The 25648-nt window shown below is 34.2% G+C and overlaps 2 protein-coding genes across 2 annotated transcripts in view; one reads left to right on the top strand and one right to left on the bottom strand.

Moving 5' to 3' along the window:
• The window catches only part of LOC106461737 (bifunctional arginine demethylase and lysyl-hydroxylase JMJD6-A-like), a 42626-nt gene extending 27517 nt beyond the window's left edge, over nucleotides 1-15109 (top strand). Inside the window, 4 exon segments of the mRNA XM_013921584.2 lie at nucleotides 1310-1444; nucleotides 1446-1499; nucleotides 4831-5021; nucleotides 12172-15109. Coding sequence (XP_013777038.1) covers nucleotides 1310-1444; nucleotides 1446-1499; nucleotides 4831-5021; nucleotides 12172-12229 — 438 coding nt within the window. The 3' untranslated portion in view covers nucleotides 12230-15109.
• A 4900-nt stretch (nucleotides 15110-20009) lies between these two features.
• Nucleotides 20010-25648, bottom strand: part of LOC106461735 (synaptotagmin-5-like) — a 44115-nt gene continuing 38476 nt past the window's right edge. Inside the window, exon 7 of the mRNA XM_022388760.1 lies at nucleotides 20010-23310. Coding sequence (XP_022244468.1) covers nucleotides 22979-23310 — 332 coding nt within the window. The 3' untranslated portion in view covers nucleotides 20010-22978. The remainder of the gene's footprint in view (nucleotides 23311-25648) is intronic.

Genomic DNA, 25648 nt, shown 5'->3' on the forward strand with positions numbered 1-25648 from the left:
GTTCATTATTTGTAAAACTATGTAGCACATGCATATATTTTATGTATAGCAGAAGTGGGTCATATGTTCTACATTAGACAAGCTGGGTAAGCTTTCCATAAAAAAAACCAACAACAGTGGTTGTGATGTGACTGCTTCCTCATTCTTTATTGGGATAAATTTAACCCATAAAACACAATTTTTGCATTAATGAATTTTGATTGGACAATCTCCTTTTGGTAAGTAACAAATCTACAGAGGTATATTTGTGCCATTGAGTTTGAGGGTAACATGAAAATATCAAGACTACCCATCAGGTAAGAATGAATAAAAACCTTATAACCCAAGCACTTTCTAAAGATGGACATTTCTGCTTCAGAAGAAAAAAGATCTACCTTTTTTACATTTAATTGTGTATAAATTAAAGAAACTCTTTATCGAAAAAGGATAAACCTAACTAATAAATATACAGGTGAAAATTTATAGTTATTCTAATTTTTGTTTTCATTTACTTATTTTTTATTTCTATTGCTTGTTTGTTTTAAGTTAAGCACAAAGCTACATAATGGGCTATCTATGCATCATTCTTCAGTGACATAATATCATCCTGCTATTGTAATACATGATAGTTTGAACTGTTGTATAATTCTCTTCAAATCTTGCCACCTGTAGATGCTAGACAAGTTAGACAATCCTGGTTTTTCTTTAAAAAGAGGTTTTTATGCAAAAATAAATAAATAATAACAGTTTAGTTTCACAAGTTGTTCCTATAAAATATTTCAACATAAGGTTCTGCACAGTCATATCCTATCACAACACCTTCATTTCACTGTTGTCTCTCTCTTATGATAATAGCTGCATCACTCCAAATATAATCTTTCTAAAAATTACTTACACAAATTTTAAGTGCCTTGTAAAGATTTAAGAAAAACAAATTTGTAGCAAGTATATGATAAGATTAAACACAAAATTATGGGTTTTTCTCAAAAACAATGCCAAAGATTTTTCTCTTTTATTCAACATTACTCACTTGTAATGTTATGACTTTTTTTATTTTTTCACACTTCCTAATCATCTGATCACAAATACTTTCATACCAGCTACAAAAGCTTTGTAAGTTATAAAAATAAGAATGAACTTACTAGCTGCATGCTAGAATAGTAGAGGCTTTTGTCTATTAAAATACATTTAGATTTTTACTTCAATTTAATTTGTATACTGTTTTTTTCATGCTTTGTTTTATGACACATGTATGAATAATTTTTAAAATTTTAATTGTAATATTAAAACATTCAAGCTTATATATCTATTTATTTATTTATAATTTTAGCTGGAAATTATTCAGAAACCAGGAGAGACAGTATTTGTACCTGGCGGCTGGTGGCATGTTGTCTTAAACCTGGAAAACACAATAGCTGTTACCCAGAACTTCTCTAGCCTTACCAACTTTCCAGTAGTATGGCATAAAAACCGTAAGAGGGAGACCAAAACTTTCCAAAAAATGGTATCGTGCTTTGAAGGTTGGTAAATATATCCATGCACTATGTATGTAGATATGTAATATAGTGTTGCCAATATATATAGTCCACCCCCATTAATGTCGTCCTCAATTATATTTTTGTGTCGTTGAAAGAATATTGAATAAAATTTCAAAAGTAAAAAAAAAAGTAGAAGTTAAAAAAAAACGCACTTGAAATTCTTTCTGTAACTTCCTTCCGTGGGTTAGCTTTACTGACGATGTAGGGTTGGCTGGACTGTAACATTATTTACACTTTAGCATTGGCTTTTTTAAGTTGCAGCACTCACTCATATTTTGCTGTAGTTACCCTATATTACTGAAATTATGGCACTGAAGTGACCAGCAAGTAGTCCTGTGAGTAATGAGGACAATCACTAGAAATGTAATAACGTTAACTCTCAATATGGGTTCAGTCCAGGGACTGACCACAGGACCATTTTTACTTGTATATAGTTTTAATAATATAACTTTTGATACAATGTATGTATTTTCACAGACTTTTATACACATTACAAGTATTTTGTGCACAAAAATCAGTTTTTTTAATGAAGTATTTTTACTAAAGATTTGTCTGTGAATATATCAGGTATTTTTTTTTTAATAATCCATGTGCAAAGTGATTTTCATGTTAAGATTAAAAGTAATTTTCTTCATCTCAAAAATCTTAGATTTGATTTGTGTATTCTCTAAAACTTCCTAAATATATTTCAAATGTTTGTTTTCACTAAAACTTTATATTTTATATGTTATTTTCTTTACCTTAATTCAATACAACATTGGTCAATTTGACTGACCTCGTAAACACCAAAAAAACTGAAATAAAACTATATAACCCGTTTTTTTCTTTCTAGAATGACTTAAAATTGTAACATGAAACTACACTTGTTTATCCTAAGTAGCTTTAATTCTTTCACATCTTCATCTTACATATCTTCTTCAAAACCCTTGAAGTCATAAATGCATTCCAGCCATGTCTTTCTACAAATTCTGTTCATACAACTAGCAGTAACTTCTTTCCAGGCATGGTCAATGTTGTCAATTGCCTTCCTAATATTATATGAATGGCAGAAGTTCCTGATTGTAAGGTTCTCATTAGTAGATGTCTCATTAAGTAGCTGATGAAAGCTACAATGTAGATAATGTGCCTTAAAAGCTGCTATAACCTTCTGATCCATTAGGTGAATGATGTTGTGTTTATACGAATAGGAAATTAAGTCCCTAATAATGTCATTACAAATAACATCACAGTTCTCAAGAACATAACTAGGATGTTAATGGGGGTTGAACTTTGCCATTTGTACTTTTGTGTGGCATTACTTTAGTGTTTTAGAATTACATTTGTAACATATCTCATAATATTGGTAAGGTAAACTTTTTAAACTTTAAGTGATCATCAGATCTTTGGTGTATTTCAAGCATAGAAAGTGTTTATAGGTTACTTGCTATTACTTCTTTGGAATGTTCCAGACCTTTTGAGGCTCATGCTCCATATTTCTAGTTTGGATGCACAATTGATCATGCTCCTCAAAGCAATGAGTATACTAATCATATCCCAGTCTGACTAGGAAAGAAATTATTTGTTTACCAAATGTTGCTAAATGTGCATTTTATCACTGTTTACCCAAGTCATGTATGATTCAGTACTTAATCATTATTTCATGCAGGAGTTTGAAACAAGATGGCAGTCATGATCTTGTTGCTAGTCACACTTACCTCATATTGATATGTTGTACATTCAGTTATTTATATTTTTTGGTGCCATAAAGCTTTTAGCCTGAGCTTTGTAAGTGAAGGGAAATAATTTTAGTATTTATATGTTTAAAAGTGTTATGCATATTTTAGTGGAATAGTGACTGTAAAAACAGGTTAATAGTCAAGTGTAGAAGTGCAGATGTATTCATCTGTTATACCTTTATCCTCAGTGATTAGTGTAAATTTATTTTTTATCCCTCCAACATTAAAATTATTGATTTACCCGAAATCTTCTGAAATTGTGGTCCTGTAGTCTAGTAATAAGTGTAATTCCTTTATTCTTCATTGACTTATCCTATTACTTTTCTAGAAACGTTTACAAGAGTGATTCATTAATCTCCTATGATGTTGAATTTTGAAAAATTTATATTCAGTGAATAATCATCCATTTTCACAGTTGAAAGCTATTTTAAATAATCCAAGCTTTTAAAAATGTTCTTGTTTTGAATTGTGTGGCTGGAACTGCAGTTAGTCTTTTACATTTTTTATAGGTTTTTTAAGTGAAAATAATCCATTTGTGGTAGCTTTAATTTTACCTTGTCTAACTTTGCACAAAATTTTTGTAAGTTGAAATTAATTTGATCTAAAGTTATATAATTGTATACATATCTATGCTTTGAAATATGAAAGATTAAAGATTAAATCTGAAGGACTTTCTTAAGGATGTTGTATGTAGATGGTCTATTTTCTGTTCCTAATTATAAGTTTTGATTCAGTGCTTTTAATACTTGACGTTGTTTTACATATGATAATAGTAAAAGTTGATAACATATAATTGTGTTTGAAACACCAAGGGTACCTCAGGTTTAAGATATATAAAGCATTTTTATTATTGAACATTTGTTGAGGCTTCATAGATATACGAAAGAGTTGGTATATTTGTAGATTATGAAATATGACTAAATTTTAAGGACAGAAACTTATCTCAGTGAGAGCATCTCAAAATACAAAGAACCAAAAGATCTAAATTAAATATTAAAAATAACCATGTTTTTAAAAATTCACACAAATTTTTATCTTGTATACAGTAAAAATATTTTATATTTACAACATTTCACCTCGCATCATCAGATGGCATACAAGAAACATTGAAACCTTGTGAATAAAATAAGTAAACGTTTTATTATATACAACAGATAAAAGTTTGAATGAACCAAAAAATATATTTTGTGAAAATACAGATTTGTCAGATCTGGACTTACTATAGTTGATACACATGCTGGCCATAGAAGAGGATCACAAGTTCAAAACATTTTTTGTTCTGTATATTAGTTTAATATATGTATTAAACAGTCAAAGTCAAATGTATTACAAATGAAAAGAAATAATAATGTGACATGTATTTTAATAATGTTTTATACATATGTGGAAATTCGAAACAAAATTTGTGATATGTATGACAGTGTATGATATTTTCCAAATGGCAGAACAACACAACTTGTTCCCTGATGTGCTGTGGGTTATTCACCTCTGGGCTATAACATCATTTTAAACATCCCGTAATTCTGTATTTGAAACTGTAGTCATTTTACCCTTTTTACTTGTATATCACGTTTAAAGCTATTTTGAATCCTATTCAGGAACACCGACCAGAACTTGCAGTAGTTGCTGACCAAGTGGACTTAAGTAAAGGAACAGGCTTAGCATCGGATAGCTCAAGTGGCTCCAGCTCATCTTCATCTTCAGGGTCCTCGTGCTGCTCAAGTTCTGCTTCAGGTAGTGATGATGAAGACTCCGGTAAAGAAAGCATTAGTGACCGTAAGCGAAAAAGGTATACCTTATTTTTGTTGCTGTTTGTTTCCCCTGAATTATGCATATTTATGTGTAAACCTGTGTGTTTCTGTGCTTGAGTTATCAAAATTGCAACTAGAATTATAAACAACAGGTTTTAATCAAACTACACAGTCACTTCCATTGGGGATGGGAAAAATTCCAATTGATTATTTGGTTTAGAAGGTCAAAGGCCAAACCATTTATAAAAAAACAAAATGGAAATTTGGTTTGTTCAGCTGAGAAAACATAACCACAAAATACACACAAACATATCAAAACAAACAGAAAGCTAATGGTCTGGGAGATAAGCCATTCTACAGAGATTGAATAGGTTATGTGAAAATGATTTTGGAGGCTCACCGCATTGTCACGATCCATTTCTCATATTTTCATGCTCTATCTGACTACCATGCATCTTCATAAACCATCTGTTGTAGAACGTTGGTTTACAGTGACTTGACTGGTATGTCTTCACCTGGGATGTGTGGACTACTTTTGGCACTGACCTATTTCTTTTTTAGTTTGTCTTTTATTACATCAACAAGACATTGTAGTTTGCTGACTACCTGTTTTTATAACTTGTTGCAAGTCTCTTTCTGGATGGGTCTGGTGATCACATCTCTGCACACAGCTATCTCCCTTGCACATCCGCCAAAGAGATTTACATGCCGCTAGCCTTGAGACAACTTCCACCTAATTTCATGTGGTCTAAAATGGATTGAGCTATTGCATGATGGTGTAATTATGTGGCAAAGCCCCCACCAATATAAGAGTGACACATCTTCATGTACAGTAACTCCCTCTATGCATTTGCACTAGAGAAATTAATTCTTCTTTCCTCAGCATTGTATTCTACTGGTGTGTACAAATTTCTTGTATGTGTTCAATTTATTGAGGTTTACAAATGAAATTTTCATTTTCTATAGCCTTTATTTCAAAAGCTTTAATTTTTTATCATGAATTCTCAAACAATGGTATTATACTTATTTCTGATAGTAAGATATTGTTCACACTAAAGTCTTATTTCTGCTGTGGTGTTTGGAGGCTCATCAATTGTAAGGGTCATTGAGCCATTGTTTAACATGTGGATTACCACATGCTTAATGGGCCTCCTACTCCTGTCTCATCAGCCGTATTTCTTTCTCCTCAGTTGGTAATCATCTATTAAACTATGATCTTCACTTGATTTGTTTTGGATGGTACTTTACCATTCGTGCAAACAGCCTTAATTATTGGGTTTATCTTCTCTTTCCTCCTTGCTTGTTATTAGGTTTTATACCATTTCCTTTATCTAATAACTCCTTTCTTATGCCCAAATGCCTTGTCCACCTCACTTCTGTGACTCCCCTTGTCTTGATTTGTTGACTTTCTTCCCTTCCTTTTCCTGATTCCCTGTCTTTGGTATATATCTGGCCAGCTACTGTTTAACTTTGTAGTCCCTCATTTTTATATTTTTCTCTCTACTTTTCTGTATTCCATCTCCTATATCCACCTTTTATCTGTGGCACTTTTTAATGCTTCTGTAGACATTCATTCCCTTCTCTGTTTGGCCTTTTCCACTTCTTTTTGCTCTATCCCTCTGTACTTTGTTCCCCTGCTGTTCCAACTCATTGGGTCAGGTTACATCCTCTTTTCTGTACACTTTCCTTCTCCTTTTGTACCTCTTTTTTTGTCTGCCTCCCTTTATGGTATTCCTTTCCCCCTGGTGACTTGAGCTGCTCTCATCAGATTTTTGTCCTTGATAACTTCCCATGTTTTGTTTTCCTCTTTCTTGCCCTTTACCACTGTTCCTCATCTTGATCTTTCTCCATCTCACCTTCTCTTCCCAGATTCTAGGCCTGTTTTTTTTCTTGTGTTCTTCTATCAGTAGTCTTGTTTTTCACTCCTATCAGTGACTATCACACATATCCAATTCTTTGGGTACCTATCTTTTTCAATTTGATCTCTTTCCTCACTCCTCTTCTATCCCTGGTTCCTTTTCACCTCCCTCTGACACCATCTGGGGTCTTTTTCACCTGTGGTTGATGTGTTGGACATCTGCCTATACATATTTTTTGGCCTCTCTTCCCATTGTTCTCTGTACTTTCTCCTTGGTTTTTGGGGTTTTCCCATTCCTTGTCCTTCCATTCAACTCCGTGTTGGCCCTTCTTTTATTTCCTAGTATTGTGTGGACCTCTACTTGCAATATACATGGTTCAGGGCTGGAGTTATTTTTCTCAGACTCTTTCCCTCTATTAGTCCATTCATGGATGCTTTCTCTACTCCTACCTCCCATCCTTTTCTGTGGCTACTTCGTAGTGAAGGGGGGCTTTTGTTGTTTTCTTGTCTCAACCACATCCAACCTATCTTTTTCATATGCAAGCTATGGTGTATCTGGTCACCAAATTTTGCACTTCTCATTTTCTTCCTACATGGAAGGATATTTTGCTTTTGGGAAATCTGGCTTCCTTACAAACCTTCATTCCTTTCACAAAAGTAGTAATATGTCTCCAACTTTGAACTTTGTGAACCCATGGTTTTCATAGTTGAGGTCCATTTTCTCCTTTGTGAGTATCTTCTCAGGAATATCTTAGTGATTGGACTGTGCCCAGACTTGTTCCTGCACTTTCATACCACATCTCACATAGAATCTCTCACTTCTTCAACACTTCTATCTTTGTTGAGGCACATTTCTATGGACAGCAGGGCTTGTGATGTTTCAATGCTGGTCATGCATTCCTTCCACATCAGGTTGATCTTCTTGCCTATAGTTTGCCTAGAGCCTATAGCTTGAGGGTGGACCACCCCTTTCAGCTAGTCAGTATTCTATTGACAGAGTGGTTGTTACACCCAATGGAGTTTGTTCTTGGTTGGTTACAACTTTCTTGAATACATTTGCTACCCTTCACAACTCCAGACTTCTTCCATTATGGCCCACTATTCCTCATCCTTTGTTTTGTCTGTCAATTTCTTAGCTTCACCTGGTCTCACATTTTTCTGTATGCCCTTTTTCTTATTCTACTCCCTCTGGCCTTCATCTTTACAAACTTTTCTTTTAGAGTCATGGCATTGGCACTTCTTTGCCCAGCTCTGCCGTGGTCCGCTGGTATTCAGGTCCTTCTTACTTTCCTCAATTTCCTCTCTCTCTCTCCTGCTTCACACTCATGCATCCCTCCTTCTTCAAGGATTATCTTCCATCCTTCATGTGCATGGAACTTACTCAATTTGTCACTCATTGGGATGTACTTTCTGCTTTTGTTTCACTCTACTTTTGCATTCTGCTGCTTTTGTTCTGTCAGCAAGTTTGGTGGGTTTTTTTTGCCATCGATATTTTTGCCACTTCTTTCCTTTTGGCAATCATCCTTTTTTATCCCTTGACTGTTTATCATGGGCTTGTCAATCTGTACCTCTACTTGTCCATGGCTTTTCTTGTTTTCAAGTACCTTGAGGTTTTTTACAAGTCCTTTCCATACTGTTCTGCATATTCTTCACCCTGCTTCAGTGCCTGGCTGGAACCTTAATGGGGTTTACATGATCTGGTGCATACTCCATTCAAACCATTGTCTTTCTTCCTTTTGTACCATCTCTTTACCCTAGTTTGCTTACTCCTCCTCTTCACCTACTATTACCACTGTTCAGATGTCTTTCTTAGGGTTGCTTCTCACACCTTCTTCTACCACACTTTTATATTCCTTTCCTGGTCTAATCTTTCATTCCTCAGTTTTTAACTGCTCAAGAGGTTGCCTGGACTTGTCCTTTCCATCTTTCTCTCATCTGTTGGACCATTTAGGCCTGGAATGACTCCCATGACCTGTTGGGCTGTTTGGTATGCCTGTTCACAGACCTGTTTTCCACAGACCCCTTTTCTTCTTCCCTTATTGGTAGGGTTTGTTACCTCCTCCAGTTGATGCGTTCATCTGGAGTTAGGGATGCTCCCAGACTATTTCACATTCAATTTGTCAATTTTTCCTTCTCTCTTACATCTCTTCTTTTCCACCCCTAGGATGAGCTTTCCTAGACCAGAATGTGGAATGCTCTCCACACATTCATTTCTTCTACATCTTCTGGCTATTTTATTTTCTTATAGTTTACAACTTCCTCAAGTTGACATTCTTCTATCATTGCACTGTCTTTGAGAAGAATATGTACTTTTCTCTTTCAGATCCTCTTTTGTGTTCTTAAGATCCATCCAAATAGTTGATCCAAAATTCATCTCGAGCTAGGGCGATGGAAAGCATTTGTACCATCCACTTTGGCTCCATATATGCTCACTGTGAGATGAGGTGTTCTGCAAGACCACTTCAGGTATACTCATGATGTGTCTATATATTTACCTTTTTATCTAGTCCAGATTATACCTATTCCATGAACTGTCATGAAAAAAACCAGCACCAGGGCTGTGTTGTGCCTGCTTCCTTGGCTTGTGCTTTTATGTCATTTCAAAATAGGATTGTGCAGTCACCAGTTGCACTGTCTTCAGTACAAAAAAACCTTTCCAGCCAGAATGACTCTCCACTACTTCAGTGTGGGATTTTAGCTGTGTTCAAGAGGTAATTTCATCTCCCCAGAAAATGTACTTGCAATAGATACCTTTCCAATGCAAATGCATAGGGGGAGTTATTGCACATGAAGGTGTGTTGTTGTGGAGGGCTTTGCTGCATGATTATGAGTTCTTGTGTTTTTTAGGCACTAAACAAAATTTTTAACTGATATACACAACTTGCTCCATTGACCTTTCCATACACAAGTTCCAGTTCCTTTGGATCCAGAGAGTTCCAGAGAAATGATAAGTGCTGTGGCTCAGTTACATATACAATGCTGTGGATTGGCTAGATCCAATTGAAATAATTATCTAGGTTACATTGCATGAAACTAGATTTCCAACACTACCTAAAATGACATGTTGTTATGAGTGTGGTGCTTAACTCCCAGGAGTGCTAACTAACTTTTCCAAATATCAGTTTGCTGGTTAAAAGTCTTGGTCACCTGTGTTGTAAAAGTCTAGCAAGTGTCTGTCATTTTTTTTCTTTCTCTTGAATTCATTGTCTTTTCTCAAGTTTATAGTACACAGAGTAAAAATTTATAGCATCTTTAACAAAACTTTGGAGTTCAGTTGTACATTCGTCTTGTATCCATATATTGCCATTGACCTACATTAGTTGCCTGATAGGTGTTTCAGTTTGGCTATATTTTGCAGTCTTAGGCTTCTTTTTTCAGTTACATCTGTTCACAGATGGTATGAAGTCTTGTCTCTATTCCCTAGGGATTATCAGAATTTTATTTCCAAATAAAAACACATATGGAATTGTGAAATGTATCTCATTCTTGTCACTGTTTGGATTCTAAGATTGTGAAATAAGTAATCTTGGTTCAATATAATTTTGTCACCACTGTCGTGGGTATAAACAAAAAGGAAAAGCACATTCCTTATATCTGAGCCTTCCTAATCTAGGTGGACATATCTTTGGATTTTTAAACTTTGGCTGTGCCATTTTCCATAGGTTATGAATCATACTATAGACTATTTGACTTGGCCAAACAAGAGTCTTGTGAAATAATGGTTCTTATACATACCTTCATATGACTGTCTTTTTAACAACTGCCTTCTTGTATTTTTTGTTCCTGTAAAAGCACTAAATATGTGTACCATGTCACCTGTCATTCTTCATATTTTCTCAAGACTCTTCTGAAATTCAAGGACTGTAAATTCCAAGTTGTGTTGGTGGCACTATAGTAGCTTGCTCTCTCTAGTTTCCCTCTTTTTTACCAGCTTTGTGTTGAAAAACCTCTAACTCTTTTGACATGAAACCAACTTATACATCAGTAACAGCCGTTCATTCCTCATAATCAAATACCAAGGCTTTGGAATTAAGGTTGATTATTTTGTGTTCAGGTGAAGTTTTTCTTTTCATATAACTGGTTACATTGCTCTCGTATATATATTTTCTACATGAAAAATTCACCAGGTTGTATGGAAGATTTTTTTTGCATTGATATCAACCTTGTTCTGTTTACCTTTCTTTTTTTCGTGTACAATATTTCAAGTGACCAATTTTTTTTCAGTTACTTATATGAGTTACAGAAGCTTCTTTGTCAAGTTGAATTATTGGATAACACTAAGGACAGCATGACTCAGTAGCTTGTCCGTTAGATTGTTCTGAGTTTTCCATGATTTGACAACTAAGAATGGCTGTTTCTCCTTAATTGCAGATTTGTAATATCAACATGATGATGACAAAACCTTGTCGAAACATTGTACATTTGCTGTTATGTTAAACTTATATTAAAGTTTTTTTTCATTACCCATTCAAGCGTCTCCAACCATTATTAGTCTCAAAGTGGGTTCCTCGTCTTCGAATTTCCTGTATTCATTTTTCCAAGTCACAAATATATTTTTATTGCTGCATATTTCAGATTTTAAAAATATTTGGAAATGAGATTCGACACAATGCGCAGGTGTGTGAACAACTATTCCTACCCATTTTACTCCTAAAATGTATGATTTATTCTTAAACAATTTTTGCTCAGCAAGATTTAAAATAGAATGTTACTTTATAATGCTTGCATGATGCAAGATATATTACTACATGGTTAAATTAAGTTTTATGAAAGTGGAGTACCTTTATTGTTGATACAGGCTACCAACTACATTGAGAAATATTGCAACAAACCACAAATGCTTCTACTTTTGTTTTAATCTTATGATTTTTTGTTTTTCATCTTAATAATGGATAGTTACTTACTTTACTGATTTATTCAAAATTATGTAGGAAAACCAGTTTTGAGTTTGTAAACAACATAGAACATTTTGTGTGCTGATCAGAAATTGAGTAGGTAGTGGAAAGATAGTTTGGATTAAAGACTGATACTTTTTATGGATATAATTTTCATATGTGCGTGGGTATCTTAACAGTTCTTCAAGGGATATTTAGGAAGTGTTTAATAATCTATACATAGTAACTATAGAGCATCAGACCTGATGCGTAGAAGAAAAAACCCCCAAAAAAACCATTGTTATAAAATACTTAATACACATTTGGCTACCTTTACACTAATATGTTATTCTATATTCAAAAGTGCTTATTTATTTGGAAGATTTTACTGAGGATAAACAATCCTCCGTGTTTTAGGCTTTTGATCTATTATTTTTTTTGTAATTTCTTTTTCAGAAAACGATCTGTCAATCAAGATGAGGAGGATAAAGATCAGCGAAGGCATAGACGATAGCAGAATTAAATTTTAGATTGGAATAGTGTTATGGAGGAGGAAAAAAAATTTTAATGTGTTAAGTGTGTGTAAAATGAAGGAATTTTTTAAGACTGATCAGAATGCATTTGTTTCATCTGCCACATCATATAGGAGTCACAGAATGTGGGGATGTCTCTAAGTCACTTCAATTTCTTTCCTCTTTTTCAAGTGTTAGATTTTAAACGTTAGGGAAGTGTTACAGAATAACTAAACTACTGGAAGTCCTATTCAAAGCAAATGAAATATCAAGTATGCTTTATGTTTATCCATGTTTTAAAAATATTAATCTGTATCCATATTTAGTTTACAACTCAGTAGGAAGGGTCCAGATAGATAATGATGTGAAATTAATACCCATTTAATGTGTTTAGATTCAGAGTCTTGTTACAAAATAAACCTTCATCAAGAAACTGTTACTAACCACTTGTTCAGATTTTGTACTATATAGAAGTGGGTATGTTGATCATAAAATAATGGTTTTCAATTTTGATATGTGGATTTACAGTTGTTTGCAGTTATTTTTTTAATAAGCCAATAAACCCAACTTTACACATTTAATTGTTAAACAGGAATAAATATCAGTAACACTCATCTTTTTAAAATTAGTTTGTTTTTTTAAATAACTGAAAGTTCTGTGCTAAATGTCTAATGTCAGTATTCTATATGGATATTTTAAAGCTTATTGAAATAGCTAAAAAAAATTTCAAATTAAACAGCTGATTTTCTCCCTTGCGAATTTTTTGAAATATTGATATGTTTAGGTTTTTAACATTAATTTTTTTTATTATTTAGTATAATTCAAGTTAAATTTCTTGAAGGAAGAAATTGGGTGAAAGAATTAAGCAATGTAGGATTGAATGTTTACACATTTGGATACTGTTATATTCACTTTTTACAAGCTTGTAAATAATACCTACTTCATTATGGTAAGACATAGTTACTGCACAGTAACATCTCTTCCTGCAGTGTTTTTATTGTTATGGCAAAGTTTTACCAGACAAATTACATTTCTAAAATGTATTCCTATGAGAAACAAACTTTTGACCCTATATATTTCAAGAATATTAGTAATAGTTCTGTAATAATCATTGTAATATAATATTCCATTCTCAGCTTCGCTTTTTATATCAAATGTATTATTTTTATCCAACATCTGCTCAAGTTGTTTAGTTATTTTTTTTAACAAAACTATAATTATTCACTTATCTTTAATGGCATATAGTTTATTAATCATCTTGAAATTTTATATGTACACACTTGGAAACACCAAACTTTAAAAAGGTTGAAGTCTTTTTACTAGTTTCTCGTGAGTGTTCTCATAAGTCACTACTGATAAATTTTTGTATTACTTGCTAGTTTTAATCTTTAAAGGTATATAATGTTTCTTCATTAATAATATTAAATTTTCATAAAAAATTTTTTCCCAGTAATTTCAGACTAAAGGTTTAATTTTAATCTGGGGACCTTCTTAATATTAACAGCTGGTAATCTGTAATAAACTGTTAATTAATAATATGCAAGATGACCAAAATATTCATGATTTGGTTCCCTAATTTTGTGTATGTAGTTTTGGATTGATCCCATCAGGGCAGACCTGGCTGTAAACCTGTATACATATTGATCACTGTTAAAATTATGTATTTATTCCAGTATTTTTAATCATTATTTTCTATATTAATGTCATTTTTTGTTGTGTTTTTAGTTACAAAAGAGAAAATATTCAACATTGCAATAAATTAAAACAAGAACTACTATTACGTTTTACACAAGCTTAGTAAACCTCCATAATAACAGCCTACATTTGGAATATTCAATGATATTATTAAAGTAAACAAAGTTGGTATCTTTAAATAACGTTTTTTATATTATTTGAATTGTGTAGAAATATTAAGGGTTTTTTTTTCAACATAGATTCTAAAATAGTTTACATGGCTAAGAGTAGCATTTTTCTATTAAATTTACAAATATGTAAGAAAGAAGAGACATACGAAGGGCTGATTCTAAACCAAAAGAATTTACTTTTTTTTTTTTTGCTGTTAAAATAAATAAAAGTTTTTTTTGTGGAGAAGATTATGGTTAAAATTACGATTCAGTCCAAAAAATCCATAACCAAGAATTCTGAAAGACAAAAAGTGGTATTCAGAAACATATTAACAATTATCAGGTATATATATATATGTGGTTCCTAAAGGTGCTTCTGTGTTGGAGTGTACAGCCACTTCTTTTGTGTGAAACATTAAAACAGAAGTTGTGTAAATGATTTCAGAATTTTATATATTTTTGTCAGTGACACTTCTCATTCTTCTTTCTGACTGATATTAATAGAATGTTCTATTATATATACATTTCAGAAAAAATATTATAGCGCCCCCTCTTTAAAAAGTGCTACACCTAAGTGATTTCATTGGATGTAAATTTTATTCCAACACATTTGTAAAAGGTAATTCTTCACCCATTTCTTCCTAGTGTGATGACTTTTTAATTATTGTATAATCAAGTCTGATGTGTGCTTTTTGTGCAAATCTTTTTTTTTTTTTATAAATTTATTAAAATTGTCCTTTGCATTTTAAGATGCCTAAGGAATGTTATTAAGAATTTAGTGAAACTTGGGATTTGTATTATAGCAAACAGTTCAAATATATAAAGAGGTGATTCGTTTCCAATTTTTGTCTAAATACTAAGGCTGTGTATAAATCCCATGTGCCTCTAGAAATAAAAATGTGATAATTTGGAAACCAATAGCAGCTACTGGCTGGCTGGAATATCATAGCATTTGTAAAACCTGACATTCAGTCTTAATGAACTTAAAGATCAAACTTGTCCACAGTATATTTAGTAATAAAGAACTTCTTTGAATTATTCTGAGTCTTTCCTTACAACTCTGTGACTTGAAACACATTTGTATTGTTCTATTCAATATGTTCTACATAACATTTACTTCAACTACATTACTATTTTTCTAAATATTTTAAATATTCGAACATTAAATCTAAAACTTCTTCCTCCCCTCTCTCTCCTTTTAGATCAACCAATGAGATTTTTTAAGAATCTCTAACACCAGTAATAAGTAGTCACGTATTCAGAATGGTGGTGTTCATCATGAACTTTTAACATTCGTGTTAAAACTTTCATTTTTAACAAGAACAGTGCTTTTTTTTAATTTTCCTTATGCAGCCATTCCACAGTGTTCATTTAGCCTCTCGACATAGAATTAACATTTGGACTTGATAGTGGATACAAGTACTTTGATCAATACAACACGACTACACGTTGCTAACTGCTTGTTCTCTTCTCGGACTGAAGTGAACTTTCAATTTTTAAGGAAATAATAAAGTTCAGTTTATATTGTAAGAGTTGTCAGTCAAATTCAATCTTAGACATTCCTTTTTCCAAAAATTAATTTTTTGTACTGACCAAGAACATCAAAAGGACTTTGTTGTTTTTTTTTTGGGGGGGGGGGGTCTTAAACGTTTATTCCATTTCAACATCTAAAAGTGTTAGTCTTTGTTATAGGTATTCATACCTCTCTTTTTAACATTAGTCAACTTACCCAATCTTTCAGTTCTGTAGTTAGTCGTAACAGTTGATTTTGCCCTCATATTTTTCCATTATTCTGATTGCTCATTATCGAGATTAAACATTATTTTGTACTTCCTCGGTTCAAGACAGAAAGTTTGGAGAAACTTCGTTAAGAGTCATAAGTAGATACCCTTAAGTATCATAAACACGAATATTCATATTTTAATCCATCCAACTTTGTTCCTGTTTTTTATCTGTACAACTGATAGACTTTGTGTTATTTTTAAACGAACATTTGTTCTCTTTGCCATCTTGGAATATTAAATAGCACATTCTCGTATTTATCGTTTGTTTTTATTTTTTTCTCTCTTTTTCTTTTGTTGTTATTGCTCTTTTTGCATCGAGTGACTTCACTGTTCCAAGGTGCTTCCATGATGAGCCAATGCTGTGGCATCAAAGGTTGTAACCATTTATTCCTTTGACCACTTGTCCCATACCTCTACGTCTCCCACTGGGTTTACCTTTATTTTCATGGAACATTCTTATGTTCAATTTGTGATTTTGGGGCTGGTTTCAGTGCTCTTTGAACTAAACCATTATTGTTTGTGAGTATTGTGACGGATTTATTATTATATATTTATTTTAATAAAGATGTTTGCTTAAATTAAATTTATATTTAGAAATGTGCATAACTTGTACTGTTAAATATGTATTGCGAAACTCCCGCCTATTCTCTAAAGTAGAAGATTCTCGAGTGCAAGGCCCCCCAGTGGCACAGCGGTATGTCTGCGGACTTACAACACTAGAATCCGGGTTTCGATACCCATGGTGGGCAGAGCACAGATAGCCCATTGTGTAGCTTTGTGCTTAATTAAAAACAAACTCCAGTGTAAGAATCAACGATATATGTATGTCCGTAAACACTAGTGTTAGCGTCAGTATTGTTACGTAAAACTGAAATTTCGAGAAACTCTTCACACGCCTATAAATGTAACCAACGCGCCAAAAAGAGTATCTATTATTAGTTCGCTATAGTCTGTACTATAAACTTCGGAAACTATAACTGTGATTGTTATAACACTTACCAATCGGGAAATTTAAGATATTTGACCAGGAACGTTTATAAATTTCGAACATTACAAACAATTTAACTTCAGTGGATTCACATCGGACACCAGTACTTTTACGAAGACATTATATAACTACATTGGTGGAAAAAATCGACGAAGAATACAGGGCTAGCTAGTTCCCTACTAAGTGAATTGTACCTACGTCAACTCGAAATTAACTCGCTCATTGTGAACCCTCGATAAGACATCAAGGAAGTTCCAGACTAGAAAGAAGACTTTGTATTGCTTGTAAATTTGTGAACTTTTGTATATAAATCATTGTTTGTAGTAGCTGTTTGTAATAACTGTTATTGTAAATTGTATTATTGTTCGTCTATTAAAACATATTTGTATTTTAAAAAAGAAAACTGTGTATCAATCTTGTTGGTAAATATCATAAATTGGATATATATATATATATATATCGGTATTTATTTAACTACTAAATCTAAATTATAATTTAAATATATTTCAGGTCATTTGAAATTGTAATAAGTAACGTAATAGTATCCTGATTTATTTCTGAGTATAACAAGGCATCGTAATGTGCTATGAGAAAAATTGAAAGTGTTGAACAAAATACCACCAAGTGGAAGCTTGTAACTTCACTACAGGTAGACCTGGTGGTTAGTTAGGCTGCCTTCCCCTGTTAATTTGTCCTGTAACTAATTTCACACTTTAAATCAATCATATATACATATATATGTGCTAAGATCAGAAAGATTCTGAGGAAATAATGGTTGTTGTCCCAAAACTGAAAAGTAATTGTGTATTGGTCATCAGTAACATAATTAAATAAAATAACCGAAATGTCTTAATAGAAAATATGTTTGTTGTTTTAATATTCTAAAACTAAAGAAAATATTATTGTTTGTCAGGTTTTATATATGGGCCGAAATTCTTTACAGTAGGTGTCTGTAACTTGTTGGCGATAATTTCAATAATAAATGGACAACACACAATCCATTTGTTTTAAAATAATATATTCAAAACAAGTCAAATGTATGCACAAAAATTCGTTACACTATTGGTTAGCTCAGTTGTATCCAAAGCTTAAGATAATTCTCTTCTTTTTTTTCTTTTTTTTTTGTAAAAGTCCACACTGATGGGTTCAATTATTTTAGAACACCCTTTGACAAGACAAATTATTCTCTTCTATCTTTGTTATTACAATACAAACTATGAAACTCACTTTAGAAATCGCCACTGTACGATCTTTATCGCTAAACGCACAATCATGTAGTCTATTTTCACTTTTATTTTCCCTAACTTACTTAACTTTTACTAACCTATTCGCCTATATATATATTGCCCAACTGAAGCCTAGAACATTCTACAAACTACTAGATGCTATGATACAACAATACTCACTTAAAGTGATGAGAAAAATTCATATGGTTCGAGTAACATGACGTCAATTCACAACAATTGAACAATACAACACATGATTCATAAACAGATATGTAAGTAAACTTGCCATAACTATTGCTTCTAGAAATAAGTTACATTAATGCTCACACAATAATCGCAAAATAATACTCCTGTATGAAGCTTAAAATGAAACAGTCCTGTATATCTAACAATAAGCCCTTCTTGAAGAAAATTTTTTACAAGATTTTTTTACCACATACAAAGACTGTTTTCAGTTCACACACAAAGTCCTCCCATATAGTTAGCACCAACATTTGAGGTTGCCTTGTCAGTCTCTCATTGTATAGGGAGTCTGGTAGGGCTTCACCTTGACAAGATCCCTGGTCGTAGTCTCGATCTTGTGTTGCACAAGGTCTGTTTTGCCTGGTCTATCTGTAAAGATATCTGCGTACTAGCACAGTAGGTCTTTCTTCTGCTTGCCAGTCAGTTCTTCATTTATGTTGACACCCTTGTATGTCTCATCTCAACCCAGTAGTCTTAGGTCTAGTATGTCTTCCTATCCCATGACATCTTCTGATTCTGTGTCTATGACAGCCACACCTGCAACGTCCATCTGTGCCTAAATAGCTGAACCTGCTATGTCTTCTTCCCTCTCGAACTACCTCTTCAGCAGATTAACGTGCCAGATTTTAGTTTTCCTGACCACTTTCACTTTATAGTCCATTCTGTTGACCATTTCCTGCACCTCAAAAGGTTCTTTCTGCTACAGGGTAAGTTTGTTGTTGTCTGTAGGTAGCAGAACCAAGACCTTCTGTCCAACCTTGAAATAAAAACCCATGGCCTTCTTGTCATAGAAGTGCTTCTGACTGCCTTGAGCTGCATACAAACTCTTTTAAGCAAGTTGACAGGTCTCCTCCAGTCGGTTGCTTACACCTAACACTTGTTAGTATGTGTTCCTCACTTTTGACTCTTCTTCTCCTGTCCACAACTCATTCAATATCTGCATTGGACCTTGTACTGTTCTTCCGTACAGTAACTCAAAGAGTGAAAATCTTATTTTTGCTTGTGGGACGTCTCAGGAAGATAATAATACTGCCTGTGTGTACCTGTCCCAGTCACATGTTCTTCAGCATACTTTTTAAGACTTTATTAACTCACTCACAAAGTCCATCACATATGAGGTAGTATGGGATGGTAAAGAGTTGCCTAATGCTGATGAGTCTGCACACCTCTTGCATCAGTTCTGAAACAAACTGGGTCCCTCTGCCATTCAAGACTTCTTTTGAGAAGCATACTTCACATAACACTTCCAAGAGGGCTTTTGCTACTTTCTCTGTGTCTATTCAGCAATGCTATGGCTTCTGGATAATGTGTTGCATAGTCGGCTACTGTCACCATATACTGGTTGCCCTTGTCAGATACAGGTGCTAGTAATCCAATCAAATCCACATCTATTCTGCTGAGTGGGTCTTGTATGAGAGACATCTCACCTAGTGGCACCTTAGTTAGCTTCCCTCTAGGTATTGTCCTTTGGCAGATGTCACATGACTTGCAGAATTTTGTCACATCTCTGATCATCCCAGGCCTATGGAAGTTGCTGTCTGCCATCTTCTTTGGTCCTAGGTGTCCTCCCAAATTCGACTCATTCGCCAACTTCATCACTTGAGTCTGGTATTCTGTTGACACTGTGATCTGATTATCTTCTCCAGTATAACCGCCTTGATAGATCTGGAACAGTACTCCCATCCTCTATTGTATAGGTCCCTTTCCCCTTTGTCTTGTGCTCGACTTTCTACTGGGCACTGTCCCTAAGTTTTTGCAGTGAAGGATCTTTCTTCTGTGCTTCCCTCAGTTCCTGTAGGCCTACAATCGGGATGTCACTTTTCAAGACTTGAAGGGGTTTGAAATCTTGCTTAGTTTTCTTTTCTTTAGCTCTAGTGGTGACTGCAGATGCTTCATCAGTCTTCTTTCTGTCTGGTTACTCCAAACTTCTAACACTTGGTATATTTCCAATCACCAAGTCATATATGGGTGCTTTCATACACATGTCTTCAAGGTCTCCCATGTATCATGGAGTGTCCACTTTTATTCTTGCTATGCGAAACTCTCACAGTGCCATCAATCAGCACACACAGATGTACCTTGCCTGTTATCTGGTCGTCATATACTAGAGTGGTTCTCACTGCTGCATGCAATGTCTCGTTGGACCTTCACTTTCTTGTCCCCAACATTGCCTTCATCTACTAGCATGTTGTGGTTTACTGGCACCTCTCGGTGTTTGTCTCATGCTCCAATCGCTACTGGCACTGTGGATACATTTGCTAACTTGAGCTGACCATCAGTTATGTAGTGCTTAATCACGGAGATAGCAATTCCTTCTTGTGGTGAATTGGACATATTGTTTCTGTTCTGTATTTTCTGACAACAGCATTCATGGTAATAGTCACTCTTTCTTGTTTCTTTCCAACACCATCTTTATGTTGATATTTCTGCTGTTGCTTGTTGGTTATAGGCGTGTACTTCTTCACAATGTGCCCCATTTTATAACAAGCATAGCTTCTCTTTTGTTTGTTGAGTTCTTATCAGCTGCTTTATTTTGAGATTTCTGCTGTTAATTGTTGATGACAAACTTGCATTCCCTTGCAGTGTGCCCCATTTTATGTACTTAGTGTTTTTGGAGCATTTATTTTAATTCTCCTGTGTTACAGAAATTTTGTATTTTGTTCAGTTGTAGGTATGGCCGGAGCGTAGGAGCTCTTCCATATACCCACATCATCAACAAACTGAGAACAGAAGCAGGAATTTGGACGAAACGACGATATTTCATTCACATACATGATGGATAGTATATGGCTAACTACCCCTCCTTGCGAGACACCTGCCTCTGGAGTAAACTAATCCAAGATGCCTGATACATTTATCCTAGCTTTTCTATTATCTCCGAAGTTGGAAAGCCAGCGAATAATACATTACAGTAATTTCATTTGGGACTTTTGAAACTTTAACTTTGTGCCATACACTCTGGAAAGCTTTCATCATCATCATCTCTTTATCGGTATTTAGGTCTTTTTATCAACATTTCAATCCCCCTCCCCCACATCGTTTTACTGCGCCATCTAATATCATTTATGCAAGCTACAACAATATTTCTACAGTATAATAGATTTAGAGTAAAGAGATCAGGGTTTCTTAACCTGGGTTCCACGGGACCCTAAGGTTCCGCGCACTGGTTTCAGGGGTTCCGCAAGAAAAAAATTGTAATGGTAGTAATATAAAAAAAAAGCTGAGATTGTTTTGTAACTGTCACAATTTTTCTGGCTCTCTAAATATGTGAGAAAAGCCGTTAAAAATTCAGCTAAGCTCCTCGAAGCGTTCTCGTAGTAATTTATTTTTTCCATCAACCCAAAATGTCAGTTATCTGTATAAAGAAGTGATAAAAATATAGTAATGGATGGGTTGAAACCTAGGCTTTATATTGGTTATAAATGTAATGATGGTGGACGTCAGGGAAACCTATTAGCAAATTGTAAAAGAAAGATGTGACAGTATGGGTTTGAATTTTAGACTTTGACCACGTTTGTCTGATCCTGTGTGGCTACGAATACTGGGCTATCTGGCTGATGTTTTGGGTAAATTGAATCTAGCTCTTAAAGGAACAACCATAACTATTTTAACCACTCGAGAGAAAACTGAATCGATATTGCTAAAAACGGAGTTCTGGGAAACATGCATAAAGAAAAATGTCACCGATTTTTTTCCCAACATACATGATTTGCTGACATAACTGAATAGTCCAATCAATGACAGTGTTCGCCGAGATAATATTCAACATTTGAAGACCTACAACACACCATTAAAATGTATTTTCCACCTGTAGAAGGAAATTTATGTTGGCTGAGAAATCCTTTAACTGCATCCGTCAGAAATCTAAGTGTGAAAGAAACTGAACAGCTGATAGATATTAGTGCAGATACGGCGTTAAAAGACAGTTTCAGAAACACACCATTAATCAGTTTTTGGGCTCACCTGAGAGAAGAGTTTCCTGAAATTTATAAGCTTGTTGTATACAAGCTACTTCCCGTTGCAACTACATACTTATATGAGGCGGGATTTTTCAAGTACAGTGCAACGAAAACAAAATATCGGACTAGGCTTGATGTTGAACCAGATATATGGCTGCCAATATCTCACGTTGAAGCTAATTTCAAGAAACTCTTCGACGGCAGGCAGCACCAATCAGAACATTGAATTGAGGTAGTAATAAACAACAAATATTTCTGTTAAGGCCTATGTATCATTTATTTGGATATTTTGTTTTTATAATTATCAACTGTTTTTAATTATTTTGCTCCCAGGTTAAAACAGATATACATTACAATGACTAATTTAATTAAATAAGTTTAATGTAATGTTAAGTTTCATTTGCACCTGCAATAATAACATAATACATATAATATATATATATATATGTACGACAGGGTTCCATTGCAAATAAGGATTTCGTGGTAGCATAAAGGTTGAGAACCCCCTGATGATAGAGAAACAACAGCTTTTACTCGACCTAAGTTCTACTACATAATTAATTTCCTTCTCAGAGAGAAAGCTAGATTTTAATCAAACAGGATTAGGTTCAAGGTTATCATAGACCGTGAATGGGACAATTACACCAAAGGAGAACAGTCGATGTTTGTAAACAGTGTTGTTGACCTGTCTAAGAACATCTAAAACGTTAATAAGTACGAACTTCTATGGGTAAGGTCGCTCCAATAAGGGTGTGCCACATTGTTACAGAGCGTTTCGTGAAAAGCATATCTCTCATGTGTGCCGCTTCTTTTCCTTTTGATTTCGGACCAATGACCACCCGACCAAGAATCTCATTCTGATCAAGAATACTATCGTTCATTACCGTTATTACCAATGTGAGATTCTTCAACTGATCTTCAGCAACGTTGAATGTCAGAGCCTCATTAAAGACAGGATTCAAGGTGCCACGTTCAATACTGGTCTTCTTTTCCTTGAAACGTTTTCCATCTTGTACAAGAACAACTTTTACATACGGATCTGCAAAATACATATGTATATTACATATAATCTCTAACTTTTAAAACATTTCCATACAACACTGGTTCACACATACATACACACAAATCAGTTTAAGTTTGTTTGTAATTAAGCACAAAGCTGGACAATGGGCTATCCGTGCTCTGCCCACCACGGGTATCGAAATGCATCGTCATCTTCAGCATTTTCAATATCTGCATATGTTTAATAGAGCACGAACTAGTTCATTGGGAGATATGACATTATTACCCATGTTCATAAACGCCAAAACATGTTTCATCGCCACTGCAAAGTTGTCATCAATAGAGCCCTTGCCATTTTGAGTTTCAATATGTACATAAGATGTTATTTCAATTGAATAAGCTTTTGCCACAAAAATTGACAAAACAGCCATCCAATCTTGTTTGGAATCGCCAGATGAAATATGATCGTAATAACTAATTGAATACTTATAATTGTGATTACCTTTCGTATTTACTGTGTATACCATAGAACCATGTCATGACAATCCTTTCTTTCCATAATGTCCCACTGTTTTCTCGCAGAAGTATACTGGAATATCTAGAAATATATCTAATCATACTTACGTTTGTTATTGCTTGCTACTAATTCAGTTGATCTGGGAGGGAGTTGCTTCATTTTGGAAAGATCATTTTCCGATTTTTCGTCTGTAAAGTTCTGCAATGGTCCACCTTCAGCCAAAGTCATCATATCTCAAGAACTTGTTTTTCGCTTTTAAGTTCCTTCTTTTAGTCACCGATCCATGGCTAAGTAGTATCAATACTTAAAATCACTGTTTTTAATTTATGATATTACGAACTATTCACAAACCCAAGGCTACTTTGGATATTTCCTTGAAATACTGCACTCGACTATCACTAGTTCCTAGCTTACAGTGAGTAATCAATTAGGCTCCACCCATAAATGATATAGCCAAAGACAAGGGGAATACAGAGTGGTACGATTTATAGGCTGACGAGTTTTTAAGCCATACCCATACCTGGTCTGCTCCTTTACTCCGACTACACTACACAAAGTTTTCTCGCGGAACCCCTGGATATATTGTACAGAACCCCAGGGTTGCGCGGAATACTGTTTGGGAAAAACTTAATTAGTGGGTTTTACTACCAGGAAACGACTTAATATCTTGGCTGTTACGTTTTAAAATGTTAGGTATTCAACTTCTTTGTTAAAAAAAAGCAAAAATTATACTGACAAGTAATTATATTTTATAAAAAAAATTATGTTCCAGGTACTATGTTGCCTTTGGAAATATTTTCTTTATCATCAGTCGTGCTAAACCATTACTTACTGTTACTCAACACCACAATTTCCACTGTAACAAGCTTCTGCAAAAGGTAGCGAGGTCATTCTTAGACCACACATGTTGATAAACCTTTCGCAAAAGTTTTACTGTACTTGGAAGTCATTGTGTCTTTCGGTTTTTACCTCGTTCAACAGAGAGAGGACTAAGTTCGTGGCCATTGCAAGCCTAATGTTTGGGTGTTCGCTATGATCCTAGCACAGATGGCCAGTTGTGTTGCTTTGAGCTTAACTTAAAACAAACAAACAAATCGTCATGATACAAATATATAGGTGCTAAACACGTCTCCGGTGACGTCACGATTATCTTCTGTATAAATAAGCTCTACATATTTCACTATTCAGTTTCTGTTAGAAGTATTAAAACGTATAGAAAATTTCAAAATACACTACATTACATTTATCTTATATTTTTTCAACTTACCTTGTTTTTTAGAAGTTTCTCGCAAAGCTATACGTCACAGCTAGACTATATTACCCACCACCAACTCTTGGACTACTCTTGTCTGACTAAATAATTCGATTGGATCAAAATTGCGAAACATATTTTTGTGGTCAACGAGATCATCTTGTTTACTAACAAAAGTTTCATATCATTACAGGCCTTATGTCCCAACCAAGCTTTACAGTCTACATTGGTCGAATACAAGACACAATTAAATGTAGTGTTATTTTGCAACTTTGTCATTCACTTGACGTAATATTTTTATTACCAGTTTTCAGTTTAGTTTTACCCCGAAACTAAATCGTTTATCATCTGATAAATGTCAGTAAGTGTGGCAGATGACACAAATGAAAGTAGTGTGACCGAAATAGCTTGATTTGCCATTAAGAACTTGAAATTATAAATCTTCCCCCAAACTCTCAAGGAATGCAATTTTCAGCTAACATCACAGAATGCCATTTTTAGGTTTTTATATTTTCAGCTAACATCACAGAATGCCATTTTTAGGTTTTTATATTTTCAGCTAACATCGCAGAATACCATTTTTAGGTTTTTAGCTAACATCGCAGA

The sequence above is a fragment of the Limulus polyphemus genome, unplaced genomic scaffold, assembly GCF_000517525.1.
Source record: "Limulus polyphemus unplaced genomic scaffold, Limulus_polyphemus-2.1.2 Scaffold1021, whole genome shotgun sequence".
NCBI classification, from domain to species: Eukaryota; Metazoa; Arthropoda; class Merostomata; order Xiphosura; family Limulidae; genus Limulus; species Limulus polyphemus.